The following is a 23,613-nucleotide window of genomic DNA, read 5'->3' as shown; positions in this document are numbered from 1 at the left end:
CAGCATCATTACTCCAGTCTTCAGTGTCACAATCTTCAGAAATCAGTCTAATATGCTGATTTGCTGCTCAAGAAACTTTTTATATTATTATTATTATTAATGTTTTTTGAGCAGCAAATCAGAATGATTTCTGAAGGATAGTGTGACTGGAGTAATGATGCAAAAAATGTAGCTTTGAAATCATTATAAATTATATTTGAAAATATATTCAAATAGAAAAGTTATTTGAAATAGCCTAGTCAAAATATTTCTAAATGTTACTGTTTTGCTGTACTTTGGATCAAATAAATGCAGGCTTGGTGAACAGAAGAGACTTCTTTAAAAAACATTAAAAATCTTACTGTTCAAAAACTTTTGACTGGTAGTGTATAGTCAACTTTAATTTTTCTCTCATTTCTAGCTTTTAATTGGCTTAGAAATCAGAGAACTGCTGGACAATAACCAATAATAATGATTTGCTTATATACTACAAACACTTTTTTTTTTTATCCCATAATAATGCAGAATAGTTTCAATACTGTAATAAATGCTGTCAGTTAGCACTGCATTGTTCATATACTTTATTTATTACCTGGAGATGACTTGACAAACACAAATAAACCATATTGTCGCAATCGTATGTTTAAAGTCTTCATGTTTCCAAACGTTTCTGTTTTTCTGAAAACAACAGTTTTCATACAGCCATAGCTGAATGCTTTTGTCCATATTAAGAATTTCCTCATACGACTTTCTGAGCGAGAGCTTCCTCCGGCTTCGAGTATGAACGAAACATACACTGCATGGAATTGTGATGTTCATCTCGCCTTATTTTGGGTCCGAATAAAACATTAGATCATGCACAGACTACCCTGTCTCTTTGAATTTAAATCTATATTTATTCACACAGGCTCTTGAAAAGCTCTATGCGAACACACTTTCCTGAAAAAGTGCGGGGGACGAATTTACGTGATATTAAAAGTGGGGGGGACACGTCCCCCGCGTAATCTACGCCCCTGATGCACTGTCTCTCTCTCTCAGTATCTGGTTGACATGACTGTGCATGAATTGTGGTATAACTTTTGTGTCCGTGGTTAAAACAGGCAAAGATGTACATTTTTTTGTACATTTTTGTACTTGATTGATGCTTATAATGAAATTGTGGTGTGCCTCATGGCAGGCGTGGCGTACTGGTGTGTTCTGCGCAGACTCATTGGCATGATTGAGAGCAAACATGAGAGGTCACGGGCCTACGGCAGGGGGTGGCCAAGTAAAAAATTAAAAATCTCCAAAAAATCGCTAGTTTTATTTAAATATAGCTAAAATAGCTCCTTGTCGCAAAAAAAAAAAAAAAAAGTCGCAGCTACAACGAGAAAGTAGCTCAATTTGGCGACAAAATCCCCAAATTGGCAACACTGCTCGTCTGGAAAAAAGTCCCGAAACAAATCAAGAAAATTAAGAAGAGGTCTAACGATAGTGTTTGCACCAGCGACCAAACGTGGATAACAGAAGTTCCCAATATAACACACAAAGGAGGGACTGAATTAACGTCATATAGCATGAGGGTCCATTGGGGGGTGGACAAATATTTATTGAACCAGGACAAGGTCTATGTTTGCTCGGTAGGTTGCAGGGGTGATCATTGTGGGACCCCTGTAATCAGTCCAACATTCCCCTGCTTGCGACACCCCTGAGCAAACGTACTGCTAATATGTATCCATGCTTTTAAAAGTACTCCAATGCTTGCAATATATATATATATATATATCACTTTAAATCAGAATTAAGCGAGAAAAACAATCTCTTAGACTACTAGTGAAATGTAGTGACATGAGAGATGGGAAGTAGCATTGCAGAAATGCTTGAAACATGAGATGAGCTACTGAGCGTGAGAAAATGTCGACCAAAAACAAGACATAAGAGGTTTAGGCTTCGTGATTAAATTATCACTGGTAGGCCTACAAACAAGTTACACAATTAGGTTGAAGACATGCCTCACAAAAGTTAAATGTATAAATGTGAAATCATATTACTATTATATTACAATTACGCACAATGTCTGTAATTTTATTTATAGGCCTACACAAAGTCTCATTTTTTATTTGACTTTTTTAATCTATTCATAGATAATACAAATGAAAGTAAACTTTAAAGCAAACTAGTCTCACACAAAAGATTATCAAATATCAGACCTTATTCATTCATTGATACCATGCACACTGATACCATGTACATTAAAGCAAAAAAGTGTGCACGCCAATGACGACGCACGACAGAAGAAGGGTCCAATAAAAACACGGGAAGGAGGGACTGAATTAAAATCAGATGACAAGCAGATGACTATTGCTGTCACATGACTGTAGTCAGCTGTTTTCCTTAAAGTTGCTAAATTCATTTCTAACTAGAAGTTCACATATATTACATGTTTCTGACTATATGATATATATATATATATATATATATATATATATATATATATATATATATATATATCTCTCTATAACAAAGAAAAGACTGTAATTTTATTTATAGGCCTACACAAAGTCTCATTTTTTATTTGACTTTTTTAATCTATTCATAGATAATACAAATGAAAGTAAACTTTAAAGCAAACTAGTCTCACACAAAAGATTATCAAATATCAGACCTTATTCATTCATTGATACCATGCACACTGATACCATGTACATTAAAGCAAAAAAGTGTGGTTTTAATCAGTAGTTAGTGTTTAATTTCATTTGAAGTCTGACCAGCAAAGTCACCATGGGCCCTTTACAAACAGACTAAAAGTAATACATAAAAAATTATATATTTAGCCAAAATAATTTAACCAAATGTAATGATTCAAATGATGATTTAGAAATTAGGAAATTGCCACTGTTCTCATCAGGCAACAGTTTAAAAGTGCATACTAGTTTGCATATGTATGCACTATTCTATGCCGTTTTGTAGGATAGTGTAAAATAGTGCGTTCACACTGAAAATAACAAAAAGAAAAAGTGCATTTTAAATGTGTGGAACGTTGGACACTTCATGCACTCAACTGTTGCAACTTGTAGCCTACTAACTCGAGCACATTATTCAGCCTAATTAAAGGGATAGTTCACCCAAAAATGAAAATTCTGTCATTAATTACTCACCCTCATATTGTTCCAAACCCGTAAGACCATTGTTCATCTTCGGAACACAAATTAAGATATTTTTGATGAAATCCGAGAGCTTTCTGACCCTGCATAGAAAGCAACGCAACTGACACGTTCAAGGCCCAGAAAGGTAGTAAGGACATCATTCGAATAGCCCATGTGTTAGAAAACACTCTCTGTCTTTCTGTTGAGTCCAGACATGTCTTACCCCTCCTTTTTCTCCCTCTCTCTCATTCTTATATATACAACGCATTCTCTCTGAATTCCTCCTTCTGTATCCATCTCTCTCTCTTGATATTATGTTTTAAATATGTCTTACTTATATGCGAAGTATGCATGCTTAAATGTATACATTAGCTTCTCTTGTGAAATCAATGGTTCAACCGTAATGCTATGAAGCTACGAGAATACTTTTTGTGCACAGAGAAAACAAAAATAACGACTTCATTCAACAATTTCTTCTCTTCTGTGTCAGTCTCTGCCGTGCTTTCACAAGAGTACCACGACGCATGCGTGTGGTGCTGCTGACGCAGGAGAAGATGTGTTCCATTCGTGACAGCTGAGATAAAAAATAAAGATGGCATCTAAAAGTTGAGGTTGATGGTTAGTTTGTGTAAATGTATGTTTTTCATAAATGTATGTCTTTTTTCACTTTTGATGTAATTTCTAGCAAGAAATTAGTAGTAATTAAATATTCACTCACTCGCTCTATTTTGTTTTAAATCATTAAACTTCATGCACAAAGGTTGCCTGCAAAGTCATTGCCTGATAGAGCAGCGGGGCAAGTCAGCTGCCTAAGCTTTTGGACACAGCCAAGGTCTTCAGACTCACTCAGGCATGTGTGTTGAATCCTCAAGAATAAAATCTTTTTATTTAAGATTTTTTTATATAAGATTTTATTTTGCCATTATATTGGTGAAATGCTGTAAATTTCTGCCCGCGAAAATGTTGTAAAATAATTATTCAAATGTGTAACAGTGAGGCCAGTCCACATTGCATTCTTAAATAGATGTTAAACTCACAGCAAATATAGACATGGAGTTGGCAGCATTGTGAAAATTGCAGCTCTGATTTGCTGAAAACAGAATAAAAAAAATAAGCTGACAAAAATAAGCAGCTTCACTCAGAAACACACAGAGCAACAGGCTATACTGTACAGTTATGTAACTGGAGTTGGAAATATCGTTATTATGAGTTCTGAGCATATGAATGTCAAAGTGAAGTTTTATTTACTAGTGGGAAACTCTGATTGCAAGATAATACACAAGTTGCCAAGTTGAAAAATAGAAATGATAGAAATTAATCATTGACATAATTTTTAATTCAGATTTCAGGTATTTGGGTTTATTATTCACAATATAATTATTTTGCTTTGATTAGGCTACATCTGTTTTTTCCAGCTTAAATGTGTGACATGTTGTTGTAATAATGAATGTCCAATTTTACTGTTCTAAATCACATCAATTTTCACAACTCACAGATTTCAAAACGGTTTTATTGAGTTTTTGTCTACTGCAACCAGTAACGTGTGATCATAGCACTAGCAAATAACAACAATCCAATGATCCAATCAATTTCCGATGGACAAAATCAAGTCCCAACCAAAATAGTTGGGAATAGGGAAGAAAAGATGATTTCAACTTCTGTTTTATGCAGACTTTAAGAAAATTTATTATTTTTCCCCCCGTTACATTTGCATGACAAACTCCTATTCTGTATCCTTTTCCCGATCTGGAATCAGTATACCTCCTCTCAACCTGGCCCTCTCTGCGTTTGACCAATCAGAAAAGTCATTGATACTGAGACTGTATGTAAGACCAGCTCTGTTCGTAGAGTGCACATGCCTGAGGAGGAAGAGGATGTAAAAAAGAAAACATGCATATCTTAAATTAGACAAGTTCACATATTGTTTACTGTACTTCCACACTGCAATATTTGTTGTTTTTCCTCACCGAAGAGAATGTATAAAGTAGTTCTCACGCTCCTCATGCTCCTCCCCCCGTTACATTTGCATGACAAACACCTATTCTGTATCCTTTTCCCGATCTGGAATCAGTATACCTCCTCTCAACCTGGCCCTCTCTGCGTTTGACCAATCAGAAAAGTCATTGATACCGAGACTGTATGTAAGACCAGCTCTGTTCGTAGAGTGCACATGCCTGAGGAGGAAGAGGATGTAAAAAAGAAAACATGCATATCTTAAATTAGACAAGTTCACATATTGTTTACTGTACTTCCACACTGCAATATTTGTTGTTTTTCCTCACCGAAGAGAATGTATAAAGTAGTTCTCACGCTCCTCATGCTCCTTCTCACTTTCATACTGACGATTAAACTTCTCCTTAAAGGGGCCAAACAGACGGTGGGCGTGGCTAACAGGGGAGGTGTTGACATAGTCTTGAATGGGGTTGGCCAATATTTGATGCTCCTCAACAGGATCAGGAAACTCTTCACAGGTCATTCCTAAACACATAATACCTCAGTGAATCTCTGGTGATCTGTAAGTGTAAAAGAAGCAGACAAAGGCTTGGGACACAGTAGACGATTTTCAAATTCTAACCGATTTTAAAACCATGGGAGACCACAGAAATGAAGACCGTTTCAACTGATTTTTAGCCTTATAATCTTCTGAACGTGCACACTAGATGAATCGACCAGACCGCAACACCACACACTTGTTGATTGTAGGAACAATTTCACAGGGACACAAAATCTCACAGAGACTTGTGAGATCAAACGTGACTAGAGAAGAAAGACACATGTAGGACAATCGATGCTGTCAGCTGGCTCTCCTGGCGCGCGTTCTGTTGTACAGCAAAAAAACTAAAGAGAAAAAAAAAAAAAGAATATGGGTGATGTTCTTTCTCAGTACTCTACTTTCGTGGCATATTTGTGGCTGCCAAGTTTTAGCTATAGAAGCGCACAACATCTGGTAGGTGAGGCTTGCTCACTCTGTGTGTGGTCAGCTAAAAGCATTTCACTGAATGTTTGTTTTCCAGTTACCTCCAGATGGTATGAAAATGTCAGACTCAGTTTGTGGGCTGAAGTCACTGTAGTCAATAGTGTATTTGTCATTGTGGGACTCCAAAAGAGTGTTGAAGCCCACCATCTCAAAGCGGTGTGGGGTGGCTGGACGCGTGACCCACAGACGATACGTGTTCTTCTTATGGCCAACCTGTGTGACATTTTTCCAGACCTCACACAGAACACCTTCATAATTTTCCATCTTCTCAAACTGCAACAGAAGAAAGTAATTTAGGTTTGAACGAAATGATTTCATGACATTTTCATTTTTATGTGAACTGGGCCATTAAGTAGTACAAATACTTCAAAGCCCTGCAGATCAGGCAGTGCTGCCTGTGGACGTATTGGACCCTCCTGGGTACCGTTAAGTTGGAAACACTTAATAGCTTGGATTTCTGTTGCAGTGTTGACTGGTGTGATCGTGTAAATGACACCATAGTCCAAGTCATTTCCAATCAGATAGGTACGCACTTTGCCTGTATAGACAGCATCAATGATGAGAAACTACATGCAAAATCTATTTTGATTGCAATACTGTGTGACTTTATCTTGAGAAGATCACTGACCATTACGATAGTCGATTCGACTTCTGTTCCCCTCAAGGTCGTACCAAGCTTCAAACGGTTCTTTTATCTCCGAATGTGGCAGAGAGAGCTCACCTACATAAAAGCGATATGTAATTGTAAAATTAACTGTCCTGTACTGAGATGTACTGTGTGTAATTTAGACAACAATTTACCTTTGACATGATACAGTTTTCCAAAATTGGGAACTCTTCTGCAGCCAATTGGTGTGGCATCTTAGAAAGAAAATAAAGAGAAATCACACAATTCATTTAATCAAATGAATTTCTAACTAAAAACACAGCCAAATATACTTCTGCGTTTTCTTCCTGCTGTGTGCCATTTTCTCCTTTACATAGACAGCACTTTACCTGCAGCACACACCAGCAGCACATTCCCAGCTAGAAGAAGCCACATAGTGTAACTAAAGAAACCAGTCAGACATCCACTGGAGATGTTAATAAACTCTCGTCTGTCTGGAAAAAAGTCCCGAAACAAATCAAGAAAATTAAGAAGAGGTCTAACGATAGTGTTTGCACCAGCGACCAAACGTGGATAACAGAAGTTCCCAATATAACACACAAAGGAGGGACTGAATTAACGTCATATAGCATGAGGGTCCATTGGGGGGTGGACAAATATTTATTGAACCAGGACAAGGTCTATGTTTGCTCGGTAGGTTGCAGGGGTGATCATTGTGGGACCCCTGTAATCAGTCCAACATTCCCCTGCTTGCGACACCCCTGAGCAAACGTACTGCTAATATGTATCCATGCTTTTAAAAGTACTCCAATGCTTGCATTATTGGTTGAAATATGCAAAAGCCATTAGAACTTATATGAATTAAATTAACTAAACTACCGGAATACTCTTAGGGAACAAATTGAGGGCTGGCCAGCTAGTAGAGTGTTGTATTTGAGTTTGTAGGTAAAAAGAGACAGTTTGTACGTTACGTAAGGCACTGTTTACAATGGGCTGAAATTCAACATGTTGAGCACTGATTTACAGTGATAACATTAAGCTATTTCCTTAAGAAATAGCTGATGAATAGGCTATACAAATACTAAATAGAATTATATTCTTCAAAGTTATACAGATAGATCAAGGATCCAGATCTCAAAAGGACTAGTTGTGCCGTGTTTATTTGGCAGTAGACTATAGTGATGTGTTGTTCTCTATGAGCCGGCTCATTTAAGGGAACGATATGAGTCAGCTCACAGCATTGTTTTTTTTTACCTTCTTAATAGAAAACAAAATAATGGGGTGATTTTTGACACTGCTTGTTGGCATGCGCACTTCATGTACTGACTTACAACTGATCCTTGAACCAAGCTTGGATGTATTGCTTGGTAAATTTGGATGTATATACTTTGGGATGGCTGTCCTGCAGGACAGTCTATTGATCAACAAGCTTCAGTCTCTGCACTGAAGGCATTACAATCTTCATCATAATGGTCCGATACTTTAAAGAATCCATGATGCCCTTCATACAGTAAAGATTTCCACTTCCTGCAGCAACAAAGCTTCTTTCTAACTAAAACACACAGCCAAATATACTTCTGTGTTTTCTTCCTGCTGTGTGCTGTTTTCTCTTTTACATAGACAGCACTTTACCTGCAGCACACACCAGCAGCACGTTCCCAGCTAGAAGAAGCCACATAGTGTAACTAAAGAAACCAGTCAGACAGCCACTGGAGATGTTAATAAGCTCTCGTCTGCAGTGTTGCCAAACCCCTCCCTCAGAAAATCTCTAGAACCACCCTCAAAAGTCTCCATTTTTCACAAAAGGTCGCCAAATATGAAAACAACGTAAATACAGGTAAATTTGGTAAAGGTAGAGGAAAGTAAATATATATATATATATATATATATATATATATATATATATATATATATACTTTACAAAGGTCTTGGCCTTCCTCTCTTGTTAGAGTTTGTCTGCTGAGAGCTTCAGTAAACAGGCTCAGACTCATATTCTGTAATGCTTCAGTCCAGGGAGTCGAAAAACAGATTGTCAGTGAAAAAGGTTTCGATTTCACGTCAAACACATAGGTTGAGTTTACGTACATAAGCTCTGTAAATAGGTTTCGATTTCTAATTCTCAACAGATGTGCACACACAGTCGGACCCCTCCGACCCACAAATCCAGCTTTAAACACTCAACACGAATTCCTCCTATAATACACACACACGCACAAGGGAAATCATTGCTCTGCATAGTTGTACACCTGAACAGTTAGCTCTTTATGAGTGTGTGTATTTCACCACTGAGACTCCACAAGCTACTGATGGCACTGATCCCATCCTGCTCTCCCAGGAGTGTATCCCTCTGTCCCACTGCGTGTATGCATGTGTGTGTGTGTGGCTCAGATAGGGAGTCTGACTTAGCAGAGCAGAAAAGCAAATTACTCTGAAGTTCACTTTGATGACTTGTTAATTTGATTGGTCAAGCATACAGTGCGAGCATGCGCGAGCGATTAGTCCATAATATGATTATTCTCATAAGACTAGACATAAGACCCTCCCAGTCCGGCGAAGCATGAAAAACCGGTTTAAAAAGCAATTCCTGCGTGCATACACACACTTTAATTGTTTCATTGTTTTATTACGATGCAGAGCGCCATCCTTAATGGTCAGAGCGCTCTGAAATAGTTACTCACCCGTGGCGGTGATGTGAAGTGAACGATCGAACGGACACGGTTTGATGCCGTCGGGCCGAAAAGAGGAGTGATAGAGTCGTTCCTCTTCCGCATTTTCTCTCTATCTTGAGGGCTAAACTAAGCGAGGCCGTCGTAATCAGCTGTGTCATATGGAGCGAGAATGGCACTTTATAACGCACACTGCACAGTTTACAGATAAACACATTAGAGTCATATTTCACCCTCCAGCACAATGACTGCCAATCAGCACTGCAGAGAGCCTGTGTGTGTGTGTGTGTGTGTGTGTGTGTGAACTAGAAGCGAGGATATGGCTCATTTATTGAACATTAAAACCAAACTCAGGCTAGGCATGGTAAAAAATAACGCCCAGAATGCCTCGCGCCGGAGCGTGGCATAAGTCGCGAGCGACCGCATTCAAACAAAGAGTGAAAAATAGCCCATGGTGCTAAAAGTCAGATTTAAATATTTATATTACTGCAGTGCATGCCGAAATGTCTCACCTATGCGGTGAGTGCACAAACACTCCGGTTTCAGACCTATGGAAAGAGCGAGGATAAAGATTGTTATTGACTGTGGCCCGGACTCATTTGGCGCACACCTCAAGGTAATCTTTCTAAATATTTGATTACCTAATACAATTTTGCTGGCCCCATTCTTTTTTCCCCATTATGCATAGAAATAGTGGTCAAAATTTATATAGGGAGGCATTGAAACACAGCGTTGCTCTCTCTCGCTTGCTTGCTCTAAAGGAGATGTATAATTTAAATGGAAAGATTAGCTGTGTGAACAGGCCGTCCACCCCAGCAGCAATGATTCCACTCTACTGAATCAATACTCATCAGATCACTCACTAAACGGCTAAATATATAAACTAAAGAAGTGAATCCAAGTTTAATGGAATCTTGTGCCTTTATCTTAACCTCAACTACCTCTCTCACGCTCTCTCTCAGACTTTATTCAATCACAACGCCAGGCCGACATCTAAACACTGAGGAAATAGCTAATGTTAACAATTCTAGGTCAAATAAAGCTCTGATATTCATTCAAAATAAACTCGGCTGAAAGGAAAACTATCAATCTTAACAAAACTGAGAACAAAAGATGAAAAATTCTCACAGTAAAATGAATTCCTCCCTTCGAAACAAAGTTTCAGCCACAGTGGGCTATATTTCCTCTCTATGAAGCTCTCTGTGGGAGTGTTTTGTGATTCATTTCAGAGTAAAAGTTGGAATCCTAACCCAGGCTGAGGGAAGCCGCCAAATTGACATGCTAATGGACTAGCATGCGTGGATAAACTAGCAATGCCAGACTCAAACAGACACATACATATGAAAAAAAGACTGCGCTTCACAAAAACCGCTTCAAACGCACACATATCCATATGAATGTGTAGTCGGAGGGTCCTTTTAGCCTGGGGGCCACGTCTGTAGCGCAAAGCTTTCTTTAGACCGATTGGGAAGTATAACCCACTGCTTTAGCAATTTAGCATTAAAATAGAGCAAAATCTCTGGACTAAATTGTTTGAGATTCCAGCATCAACCTTAAACCTTTTACCACACACACACTTGTCACACTATTCCTAAAGAAACTCATGAGTTGAGCTTTGAGCGCAGCTCAACCAAATTGCTGTCCATGCAGCTCAATGGACCGTGACTGCTCTTCTTATGGGGCATCAGAGGAGACACAGCATGGCCCCAGAGAGAAAGGGAGAGAGGGAGGAAAGAGCAAAACAGAGAGAGAACGAGAGAAAGGGATGGATGAAAGCGGGAATGTGATGTCCCGAAGTCCCCCAGTGTGAGTGTAAGCTGTTCTATTTCACACTGCGGCTCCTCTGAGCCCAGGATTTACTCGAGCCCTCTACATGCTGTCAACTAGACTCTCTAAGATCCAACCCTCATCTCTCCTCTGGCTTCCACTGCCTTTCCTCCTGTCTTCTTGGCTAAAGATGATATTTATCTGTCCACCCCAATAATGTGGACTTATTTACATTGTGGATTTGGATTTGTGTTTGCTTCTGCTGATTCACGGGCTGAGATGTGAGTTGTAGAAGTCCTTCGATCAGTTCAGACACCACAATGTAGACTCATCTCACTGTTACACTAAATGATCACTTGAAAACTCACATGCAATGTTGGCAAAATATGAAACCATACATGCATCGGTCAGCGTAAGACAATATAAGAGTCCTTGCTCCATACATACACAAACACTACAACATCAGAGCAGAGGGGGTTCCTTAAATGCATTTATACTTAAACTTTATTAGATAGTGATTAACCAAAAAAAAACAACTCTTTTAATCAAGAATATAAAAAAATTTAAGTTCTTCATGTTATATTATAGGCTATTCAGATTGTTGCACTGGTTGGTTAAAAAATGGAGAACAAAAAGTTTTTCATTTGGCAGTATAGTTTGCAGGTCTGTTCTGATCGGGTTGACAGTTTTTTTATTCAAACTATATCATGTTAATAATTTGGCATAATAGAGCCTATGCACTTTATGCTATTCAGCTTCAGACAGTGTTCCAATGCATGGCCAAGGACAATCTGGAAAAGTCACTGAAATAAGTAAAAAAAAAAAATATATATATATAATATAATATAATATAATTAATATAATATAATGCCTTCAGCCTGAGATGCTGGGATATGTTCCAACATCCCCGCAACCCTAGGACAGGCTGTTTAGAGAATTGATGGATAATACAATACAATATTTGTATATTTTCTTCGGCTTTTGCTTTAAGTGAATGCTTGTTTAAAATAAAATTTGCCTGCAAACCAGCATGATAACATCAGTCTGTCTGCTGAGGATCTATCTGGAGAAATTTGCACCCTAATAAGATTATTCATTTAAACAAGTAATTCATAAGACCGACTTAGAGATCTAAATCAACCCATCAATCTCTATAAAATGATTTCTACAAAATACTTTTCCACTAAAAATAAATCACTGAAAAGATCATGGAAAAGTCTGTGGCCAGAAAGAGTGGGAACACTGATTAGAGAATCAGGTTTGTTTGAATTCTCAAGAAACCTTTGTTACCTCCCTAATCTTGCTAGAGACCAGTAACACTGACTTTTTCCGCTTCAAGCTTGAGAACACAGATAGAAACCAACATACTATCAAGAGTTAACACTGAGGCCAACATAAAAATAAACACCTCTGATCTCAAGGATAGCATATCCATAGCTCCATATAGCTAATCTGACAAGCATCTGAAGAGCAAGGTAATCCAGCAGGAGATAGCACTGCTTGCACATAGTGTAAAGTACTATAGTTTGACAAGAATATAAGGGTTTGGCAGTAAAGCTCGGTATAAGAGTTCTTTGATTAACAGGTGAGGCACGCTACGCTGTACTGCAAATATCTGCTAGCTGAAGCTTCGCTACGAAAAGCGGTGAGGAAGGCAGGTGGGCGAGTAGAGATAACCGTTTGGCGGGAAACTGCGCTGGTGTGAACAGTAGTTAATGGCTGATAAACCCTGCCCCCCACACAGCAGGTGAATCCCCCCTTACGCTAGCACGCTAGCAGGTGGCGAAATCTCATTTGAAATTCCGGCACTACAAGGTTAGAGTGTGAGAAATCCCATTTGAAAATCTCTCTTTGCACGGTTAGTTGGTGATTTCTGCTTCACAAATGAGGGATCTGCCAAACATGGCATTTCAATATGCTCTGAGGGCTTTAAGCCTAGTCTCCTACCCAAAGGGACGTGGCACTACTTTCGCCTCAGGCTAGCTCTTGCTGGGCTCAGATACTGGATTTATTGCGGAGGTGTGTGTTGACAAGCCATTACCAATCAATCTTCACACAGCTATTACAGGTTAAAAAATGAGACTTTTTTTGTTCTTGTTGTTTTCTGAACAGAGAAATTAGTCATATTAAAAAGCATTTGATGAATGAAGCAAATCTTAAAAAGAATAGTTCACCCTAAATAAACATTTGGTCATAATTTTCTCACCATCATGTTCTAAACCTGACTTTTTCATCAGTGGAACACAAAATAAGATATTTTGGATAGCATGCTGGTCACTCAAAATTAAAAGGTATTAAGACATCCATAAAAATTCTGAAGCATACTGTACAATACCTTTGCAAAAAAATGAACAAATACATAAAATAACAATAATTAATAATAAGTTTAAAAAAATTTAAATAATACATCAATACAAATAAGGCAAATTTAATTCATTTTTTACTGTAAAAAATCCTGACATCTGTCTTCGCTCTTCTTGAAACATTAATGAGAGAGTTCTTTTAAATCAGAGGACTGCAATGAGTCATTCAAGATTCATGATTGATTCAGCACTGATGGTTCTCAAATTAAAAGTTTAGTTACTGGAAGATTATTTACATTTACATTTAGTCATTTAGCAGACGCTTTTATCCAAAGCGACTTACAAATGAGGACAATAAAAGCAGTCAAAACTAACAAAAGAGCAACAATATATAAGTGCAAATGACAAGTCTCGGTTAGCCTAAGGCAGTACACGTAGCAAGGTGTTTATATATATATATATTATACACACACACACACACAAAGAAAAACAAGTAGATAGAATAGAAAAAATAGAAAGCTAGTGTTTGTTTTTTTGTTTTTTGTTTTTTTTACATAATAATAAAGAAAAAAGAAAAAAGAAGATAAATATAAAGTAGAATTAAAATAGAATAGAAAGTGTTAGAGTTAGAGTGTCAAATAAAGGTTCATATTAATATTACAATCATATAAATATTCATATATTGACAGCATTGAGCAATCAGAGTTTCAGAGCTCAGCCACTTGAACCGATTTCAATTAAATTAATGGAATTGGAACAGCATGTGCCAAAAAGCAACTCAATAATATTCTTAACAGCATCCAATTTCTTATAAATATTTATAATCATATTATTGCATATATTTAATTATAATTATATGCATCACAATTTTGTGATTTTCACAATATTCAGAATTATACAATCTTATTTATTTTATAATTAATTGGAGACTAAATTATCTGTATGAATTCTTGTGAAGTTTATAATTTGATATTCCTTCTTATACTGACCCAGTGTAGCTTTTGGTTAAACTACAGGACGTTAAAGAAAAAGAAAATGACAACAACAATGGCAAAGTAGCCTATCATGTTATTTATCCATGTACTTTGAAATGTCGGTCTCTTGTAACACATGCTCTGCTTGGGTGGTGTAACCGGAAGTGAACATGTGACAAGAATGTATGGCATGTCCTGATCTACTCACAAGAATGAGGCCACACATAATGTGCCCCTGACACCAACGCATCATGAATGTGCTTCCTCATTAGTCTCATTTTGCTAGATTTGGGTTTGATGGCAACTGCTCTAAGAACAGACATGGGTATTTAGATTTTTTTTTTAATTCAAACTTGAGTTTCCTCAGTTTGCTCAGTTATTAGCATAACTTTTGCATGTAATGAAAAGCGATGGAGGAAGAGTAATTGAGCTATAGTGATCTAATGAACCATCAAACTAATTCACTTCAGACCCTAAAATTGATTATCAGTTGTCTTGTGTAAGTGTATCACTTCTGCTTCCTGTTCTCCCTTTCTCTCACGCATGTACAGATTCATGTTGCGTCTGTAGCATGACCACATCTGAAACTGATACGGAGATATAGTCAGGATGAAATAGATGTGCGTTTGTGTGTAGGATAAGTTAAACTTAACTTATAGCCAGGGGAATGCATATATTAACCTCAGGGGTTAGAAAATCCCACATGAGAGTCAGAGAGTTGGTGTATGTAGTATATTTTAGTATATCTTATGTTAAATGTTCAATTCTTTTTTTAAGGTTATATACCTGTATATACCTACATTTTTGTACATATTTTATTATATCTTTTCATGTGACAACACTGAAGAAATGACACTTTGCTACAATGTAAAGTAGTGAGTGTACAGCTTGTATAACAGTGTAAATTTGCTGTCCCCTCAAAATAACTCAACCCACAGCCATTAATGTCTAAACCGCTGGCCACAAAAGTAAGTACACCCCTAAGTGAAAATGTGCAAATTGGGCCCAATTAGTCATTTTCTCTCCCCGGTGTCATGCGACTCATTAGTGTTACAAGGTCTCAGGTGTGAATGGGGAGCAGGTGTGTTAAATTTGGTGTTATCGCTCTCACTCTCATACTGGTCACTGGAAGTTCAACATGGCACCTCGTGGCAAAGAACTCTCTGAGTATCTGAAAAAAAGAATTGTTGCTCTACATAAAGATGGCGTAGGCTATAAGAAGATTGCCAAGACCCTGAAACTGAGCTGCAGCACGGTGGCCAAGACCATACAGCGGTTTAACAGGACAGGTTCCACTCAGAACAGGCCTCGCCATGGTCGACCAAAGAAGTTGAGTGCACGTGCTCAGCGTCATATCCAGAGGTTGTGTTTGGGAAATAGACGTATGAGTGCTGCCAGCATTGCTGCAGAGGTTGAAGGGGTGGGGTGTCAGCCTGTCAGTGCTCAGACCATACGCCGCACACTGCATCAAATTGGTCTGCATGGCTGTCGTCCCAGAAGGAAGCCTCTTCTAAAGATGATGCACAAGAAAGCCCGCAAACAGTTTGCTGAAGACAAGCAGACTAAGGACATGGATTACTGGAACCATGTCCTGTGGACTGATGAGACCAAGATAAACTTATTTGGTCCAGATGGTGTCAAGCATATGTGGCGGCAACCAGGTGGGGAGTACAAAGACAAGCGTGTCTTGCCTACAGTCAAGCATGGTGGTGGGAGTGTCATGGTCTGGGGCTGCATGAGTGCTTCCGGCACTGGGGAGCTACAGTTCACTGAGGGAACCATGAATGCCAACCTGTACTGTGACATACTGAAGCAGAGTATGATCCATAGTTGTATTCCAACATGATAACGACCCCAAACACATCTCCAAGACGACCACTGCCTTGCTAAAGAAGCTGAGGGTAAAGGTAATGGATTGGCCAAGCATGTCTCCAGACCTAAACCCTATTGAGCATCTGTGGGGCATCCTCAAACGGAAGGTTGAGGAGCGCAAGGTCTCTAACATCCACCAGGTCCGTGATGTCTTCATTGAGGAGTGGAAGAGGACTCCAGTGGCAACCTGTGAAGCTCTATATATGAGTGTCACAGCAAAGGGTCTGAATACTTAGGACCATGTGATATTTCTGTTTTTCTTTTTTAATAAATCTAATTCTGTGTTTTTCTGTCAATATGGGGTGCTGTGTGTACATTAATGAGGGGAAAAAATTAACTTAAATGATTTTAGCAAATGGCTGCAATATAACAAAGAGTGAAAAATTTAAGGGGGTCTGAATACTTTCCGTACCCACTGTATATATATATATATACAAACCACGATTCTTAAAAACCCACTGAAAACTATAAAACCATATGGAACCTATAGAAAATTCACCTTCCAAGCTGGCCTGCAAATTAATGTCATAACTGAACAGCTCCATACAATCCCATGAACTTTAAATTAGCCTCCAGTGATTAATATCCAGACAGTAATTGGTTTAACAGTGGTAGACACTGACACAATCCTTTGCTCTATTTATCCTTAGCTAAAATAGTTGATTTACCAGACCTTATATGTCAAGATGCCTTTAGCACATGTTTGAATCTTTTAGCACAGTTATTAAATCCAGTGAGTGAATCTTATGTTGTTGGCCACAAAGGCCAAGATGACCAGTAACACAGAGGTTAATTGAAGGGGGAATGCATGTCATCCATAGATAAGGACATGGGAATACCAATAGTGGGAGAGGGATTTTATGCAGAAATATCTTTTAGTGTGAAATTCATATCAGCCTTCAAACCCCCACTTGAATAAACACCCAAATGGACCTTTTCAGGTGTGTTAATAGACAGACTAATATGGGTGCCACGCCATTCTATCTGGCCAGCCAGGAGGGACATCTACTGTGGAGCTGACGTGCATCTAAGAGCCCAAGATGGCATGACGCCAATGCATGCTGCAGCTCACATGGGCCACCATGCATTGGTGGTATGGCTGGTGGGTTATACATTCACCTACACACATATACGCTTTGGCATCATGTTGTACTAGAGCTCTACTACAGGTTTATAAGTGCACAATACTTGTTTGGACTACTTCAGGTGTCCTCAACAGATGTCAGCCTGTCTTGTCAAGATAATGAAGGGGTGACTGCTTTACACTTTGCTGCCAGTGGGGGGCATCATCGGATCTTGGAGAGGTTGTTACAGATGGGATCAAAGGTCAAGAGGGATTACTGGGGTGGCACTCCTCTACATGATGCTGCAGAGAATGGGGAGATAGAGGTGGGTTTAAATTAGGATGAGTCTGTTGTGTGGTGTCTAAAACAGAAATGATTTAAAGTATGCCTTTAAATCATAATGATCCAATCAAAAATAATTTCCCAGTGCTGTCAAATCCTCCTGGGTCACCAGATCAACCCAAAGGAAAGGGACATAGATGGGTTCACGGCTGCTGATCTGGCTGAATACAACGGCCACTTTGAGTGTGCCAGATACCTTCGCTCTTTGGAGAGAAATGTAAGGTTTATTTCGTACTTCGGCAGAAGAAAAATGACATCAGTATGTTGATCGTTTAGGTTTAGCTGTTTCACTTGTCTTTGTAAAGCTGCATGGTGCACACATGAAACACTGGCATTATTTGAAATTTCATGTTGCCCTATCTTGATTGTGGAAATATTTTAAGTAGTGACATAAATGAATTACACTATATGTTTTGCCACTGTTGACCTTAGGGTCATTTTAAACAATGCTTTTTGAACTGAAAGTCAGAAATAATGTCTACTGAAGCTAATAAAATCGACTTAAAAGATAATTCATGGTCAAATGCTAGAGGGTTAACCCTCTGATGCATTAATTATGAAATGATAAATTACAATATTTATTTTTATTTATGCTAATATTAATTTTTTTACTTCAAAACAAGAATAAAAATAATTAACCATTTATTTCTTTATTTGAATGAATTTTAATTATTAATTTACTCATTCATTAATTTATTTTGTTTAATAATAAGTGAGTTGGAGATCTGTCACCATGCATTTAAGGTGGAATGCAATGTAAGTCAATGGCAATTTGTAAATAATCAAAAATAATTATAATCCTTTTTAATCCTTTAACCCACAGTATTATTGTTATTTTTTTAAATATAAATATTCACTGTAAAAATGAATGAAAATTCCCACTGAGATGTCCAGTCATCAGATATATACAGTGCAGATTACAGTGGATATATTTTCATTTACTATATGTAAACTATAAGAAATACATGAATATTTGCAGAGTAAACGAGTTCCTTAAAACCTATTCTACTGAAAAATATCATGAGGTTCATGTTACTTTACCAGTTTTGTCAACCATATTGAATTATGCTGTTATAAATAATAACAAGAACAGACATGTATAATTATGAGAAAGGGTCAAAGGTTGTCACACATGTTTTGAATGTAGCATCATGCCATGAATGTTTAAGAAGGATGTGTTGTAGACATCATGCATCAGAGGGTTAAAGACAAACTCAGAAAGCAAAAGCTCTCATCCAATTTCACTTCTTGCCTCGATGGGTCAGTTCTCTCAGTTGTTTTGTATCCAGATCTTTCACAATCAGTTTGTTTTGACTGATGTGTCCATTCACATGAAGAGCGTCTATGAAAATCAAGCCAGTAACTTAAGGTGTCATGTAGCACCTACTTTCTAAGAAGCTTTTGTGTGCAGTGCACCTCAATGGCTTCTCAGCCTTCTTGTTTCACGTGGTAAATAAGATGCTGCTCAATTTAAGTCATACATTTTTCAAGGGTGAACATGGTAGTGCTGTCGGGGCGGGCACAACAACTGAACCACATAGGAAAATAAATTAATTCCACATTTAGAGCACAAAATTGATGGATCAGTCTATGGGGGATACTGCTGTTCTGGTGATTTACTGTATCTGACAACTGTGCATTCTTTCTTTTCTTTTTGCATTAATGCATTAAGGGGCGGTAGAAATAGCAGCTGTTTTTACTGTTCCTATTCAAGAAGTTTTAATTTTTTTTGTCTTGGATTTCTTCCAACATACCTTGCTTAGCTGATAAAACACGTTTAACAAGCTAATACTGAATGTGTGAGTTAAAATCCATATGAACAAATTCTAGAGGAGCTGAATATTAATTTCCTTTAAATAAGCATGTTGTATAGGGTATACAGATAATTAAAAATAAAAGTTTTCCAAGTTGGACTGGAACCATAAAGCAAGTTCTTGATTATAAATTTGAATGTTCCATATAAATTTAGCTGTAAGTATAAAACAAATAAAGCCAGATCTAGAACTAAAAGCCAAGTTTTTGCTATGTTAACAGGTTAAAAACCAATTGAAGCCAATTAAGATTCATTAAATTTGAAGTACCATATCTGAAATTTTACAGAATTAATTACGCAGTTTCCAATCACCCTGGTCACACTCTTCCATAGATCTAATATAGTAATATAAGCTCCCTGTCAACATGGAGATGAATAAATCAGCAATTCATTGCTCCTATATCGATGTGAGAACTCAGGGTGCCACTAGACGTCAAAAATTAAGCCGAACTGTCCCAACAATAGATATCTAATTAGTGAAGGGAAGCTGTTGAAGCATTAGATGCAGCCATTCGCAGTCTCTCTATGTGCTAGGGGTGTATCAGTTACCTTCTCACCAGCTGCCTAGCTCAGGTAGAGGGCCGGGGGCTGAGCTAGTTATGGGATCCACAGGGTTTGGTTTCAGGGTTTTTACCATTCTAATGCTTGGAAACAGATACTTGATCTATCAAATCGGTTGGAGAACAGGATGTTTGTTGGCTTCAAACATGCATCTGATTGTTTTTTCCTTTAACCCTAATTCCACTGTAACCAATGGTAACACATCTGATCGTGCAGTGCTGCCTTGGATAAATACATATAGAAGACATTTGCTGCATCCAAAATCGCATACTTCCTTACTATATAGTAGGCAAAAAACAGTATGTGAGGCGAGTAGTATGTCCGAATTCATAGTATGCAAAAAGTACCTGGATGACCTACTTCTTCCGCCTGGATTCTGAAGTGCGCATTCGATGGACACTTTACTATCCCATGAGGCCACGAGAGAGGATTTATGAATGGCAGTGAAGCGATGCATATAGTGCGCCCGGTTTTCATTCATCCTACTTTCAACGTACAACGTACAACATCCATGAAGTAAATTCAAATTCAAATGTAGGACCTACTCAGACAGTTCACGATTTCAGATGCACCGATTGTTTTTGCTAAATTCTCAAGTAAAAACTAGACTTATGTACAGTCTAACTTGATAAACACTACCTCTGAGAAACTGTTGGGTCAGTAAGATGCTGTTCATTTAAACTTTCTAATTATCAAAGAATACTGGAAAAATATTTTCACCGTTTCATCAAAAAATTAAGCAGCACAACTGTTTTCAACATCGATAATAAGCACCAAATCATATTATAGAAGGATTTCTGGAGGATTATGTGACTCTGAAGACTAGAGTGCTGACTGCTGAAAATTCAGCTTTGCCGTCCCAAGAACAAATTACATGTTACCTGTTAAAAACACGTATTTTAAATTGTAATAATATTCACAATATTACTGTTTCTACTGTATTTTTTATCAAATAAATGCAGCCTTGGTTAGTGTAAGAGACTTCTTTCAAAATCAAACCAACCCCAAACTTTTGAACAGCAGTGTATGTAACTTTAAAATAAAAATAAATAAATAAAAACTAGGGCGACATAAAGTCAAAAATATCAGGAAGGTTCAACTGTCCTTATGTTATATTTAAAGGGAAAAAGTCATAAAAACTACTAAAAAAAACATAAGAAAATCTTAATGTATCAAATAATTTGATCTTTTTATGACAAGGCAAGGTTAGTTCAGGTTGTAAAATGTCATGTGAAGTTCCTTTTTGTAAATATGAAGTGTTCTCACAAAAGAACTTGGCACGTGTTTTACACTAGACTTTCTCTTTTTCTTTATCTTGGACACTCTTATATTTCATTGACCCATAAATGGTTCCCAGGCCTCCCACTGGAACAGACTGTCTTGGTCCACATCAGCATTATTTCAGGAATAAAGCATTTTAGTTTTCCTCCTGGTCCACTTGTATTGCAAGTTGTAGTGTACTTCACAATGTTTTATTCCACCTCTGAGTGCTCGGGACAGGCCATCTCATTTCCTAACGGTGCCTGTAATGGATTGTTTGGGCCGTTGGCCAGAGAGTTGCGTGCTAGGTATTTCCTCATGTTTTGGTTTCATCCCAAAGAGGTCACCCTCCCTGAGCACGGCCCTCCGCTCAAAGTGCGAGTGCCTTCTCCCTGAGACAGCTGCAATCAAATAAACAGATCAAGGGTTTATTTTACAACACGCATATATGCTTTCCTCCCATCTTATTCAGGCAGGGAATTAAGAGGCCAGCTGTATTAAATGTGTCTCTTCTGGCTACACAAAGAAGGTTTATTTCAGTACAACAACAAGAAAAAATGCTCTAGATTGGGAAATGTTCTTAGTGTGATGTACAATGAAGCTCTGTGGTTTGTTTATTGCAGGTACGTTCAAGCATTATAAAAATGCTTGGAGAGTTTGGGTCAGCATGGAGCCTTTATAGAAATACCGGTGCTAATCGACCACTAGGGGGTGCTAAGAGAGCTTTTTTATGAGTTTACCCCCCTGAGAAGAATCTTTCAACATGTTTCTCATCAAACGCTCAGTCATATCTCAAGAATGCTGTGATTGCTTTGACCTTTAGTGGTCCGCTACACATGGAACAGTGTTTACCATTTAACTGAGAATGTGTAATGACACACCAAACAAATGTTTTGTTTATGCTTTTTGTGCACCTGCAGATTCCGGGTTTGCTATAAGCAATCTTTGTTCATAATTTCCTTTTTTCATCTTCTAAGGCAGTTGTCTTGAAGTCATTTTGCTTTTTGGAATCACTTTGCACACTGATCAATGAAGTGAAGTAAATTAAGTGCTACCCAATACAGCACCAAATTTTTTTAATTGTTTTTAAAAATCTGAAATGTATTTATATTGTCCTGAACTTTACATGCATTGTTCATGGTCTTCCTAAATAAGGGCATTGCTGTTTCTGAATTCTTGTACTTTCATATTCTCTGAATTTCATGAATCATGTACTTGGCTATAATGAAGATGTACAGTATGCATACATTCTCAGAAATACTACGTCACTTTTGGGACCAGTGGTCCTTGACCTATGACATAGTAAGTGCTACAGGTCAAGGGAGGTGTCTAGGTTTGAATCTGATGCTTTCTCAGCTCATGTGGCCTTATGGGATAGAGAAATGTCAACTGGTTCCACACCTCAGAATCTCAGCAGATGCAATAGGTCATCTGGGTGTTGTTCACCTACTGTATCATGAATACTGAGTATTTTGGGCATTCAAATTAGGGTTTGCTTCTAGAGAAGTATGCATGTTCAGATGTAAGGCATGTCCATGAATTTGACTTGCTTCTGCCAACTGAAAAATAAATTGGTGCCAAAATAGCACAGATTTTATTTAGACTTACAGCCTTTGATGTCAGCAATAAAATCTGAATCTGACACATTATTTATTTCTACTAAATACCATTGTTTTACTCTAAGCACGTACACATTGTATTTCTGTTTGTCTATTCTAGTTTCTAGTTTGAGTCTTTGTCTATTCTAATTTCATCATTGAGATTTCCAGAAAATTCCTGGTTCAATGACATATAAATAGTGTCCATGATAAAAAAAACAAAAAAAAAAACTTTGAGGACTTACTTTGCCTCCTCATTTCAGAGCACATATGACAGCGATACAGTCAAACCAAAAATTATTCAGACACCAGACATATTTTTTTTACTAGTGTGTGCAGGACACTATAGTTAATTTATGTAAGTGAGGATAGCGAAATAATAAACTGTGACATGTTATACCAAAAAATTCTTCATAGAGTGAAGTTGGGATCAAATTTGGGACCAAAAATTATTCAGACACTTTGACCTGGCCATGTTTTGCTTAAGTGTTATCTGACATTATCAAGATGAATTTGTTCTTAAACAGTTTAATTCTGAGTTCTTGTCATAATTCAATCTAAACTATAGCGAATAAACTGTGATAATGTGTGAAATGTTTTACAAAATGTATTTTGGTTTGACTGTACATATATATATATATATATATATATATAATTTTTAAATGCTGTAGGGTTTTCCCTTTAAATAGGTCATTTTATATGTTC

At 37.6% G+C, this 23,613-nt stretch overlaps 2 protein-coding genes and 1 long non-coding RNA gene across 3 annotated transcripts in view; 1 reads left to right on the top strand and 2 right to left on the bottom strand.

The window, feature by feature from the left end:
• Window positions 1-4,424: 4,424 nt before the first annotated feature.
• On the bottom strand, window positions 4,425-5,114 carry LOC107552276 (uncharacterized). Its single transcript, XR_001604847.1, has 2 exons — window positions 5,072-5,114; window positions 4,425-4,963 (listed from the first exon to the last, which is right to left on the bottom strand). It is a non-coding gene; the product is annotated as an uncharacterized lncRNA (long non-coding RNA).
• A 12-nt stretch (window positions 5,115-5,126) lies between these two features.
• Window positions 5,127-7,278, bottom strand: LOC107552275 (counting factor associated protein D-like). Its single transcript, XM_016234138.1, has 7 exons — window positions 7,078-7,278; window positions 6,883-6,942; window positions 6,710-6,802; window positions 6,447-6,619; window positions 6,123-6,354; window positions 5,387-5,582; window positions 5,127-5,278 (listed from the first exon to the last, which is right to left on the bottom strand). Exons 1-7 carry the CDS (start codon window positions 7,121-7,123, stop codon window positions 5,143-5,145), a joined length of 936 nt encoding a protein of 311 aa, XP_016089624.1. The 5' UTR covers window positions 7,124-7,278; the 3' UTR covers window positions 5,127-5,142.
• A 10,026-nt stretch (window positions 7,279-17,304) lies between these two features.
• The window catches only part of LOC107552264 (espin-like protein), a 21,335-nt gene continuing 15,026 nt past the window's right edge, over window positions 17,305-23,613 (top strand). The window contains exons 1-3 of the mRNA XM_016234122.1: window positions 17,305-17,372; window positions 17,477-17,659; window positions 17,762-17,893. Coding sequence (XP_016089608.1) covers window positions 17,316-17,372; window positions 17,477-17,659; window positions 17,762-17,893 — 372 coding nt within the window. The 5' untranslated portion in view covers window positions 17,305-17,315. The remainder of the gene's footprint in view (window positions 17,373-17,476; window positions 17,660-17,761; window positions 17,894-23,613) is intronic.

Source organism: Sinocyclocheilus grahami, unplaced genomic scaffold (assembly GCF_001515645.1).
Source record: "Sinocyclocheilus grahami isolate Dianchi unplaced genomic scaffold, SAMN03320097.WGS_v1.1 scaffold444.1, whole genome shotgun sequence".
NCBI lineage: Eukaryota > Metazoa > Chordata > Actinopteri > Cypriniformes > Cyprinidae > Sinocyclocheilus > Sinocyclocheilus grahami.
This window is presented reverse-complemented; position numbering and strand designations above follow the sequence as displayed.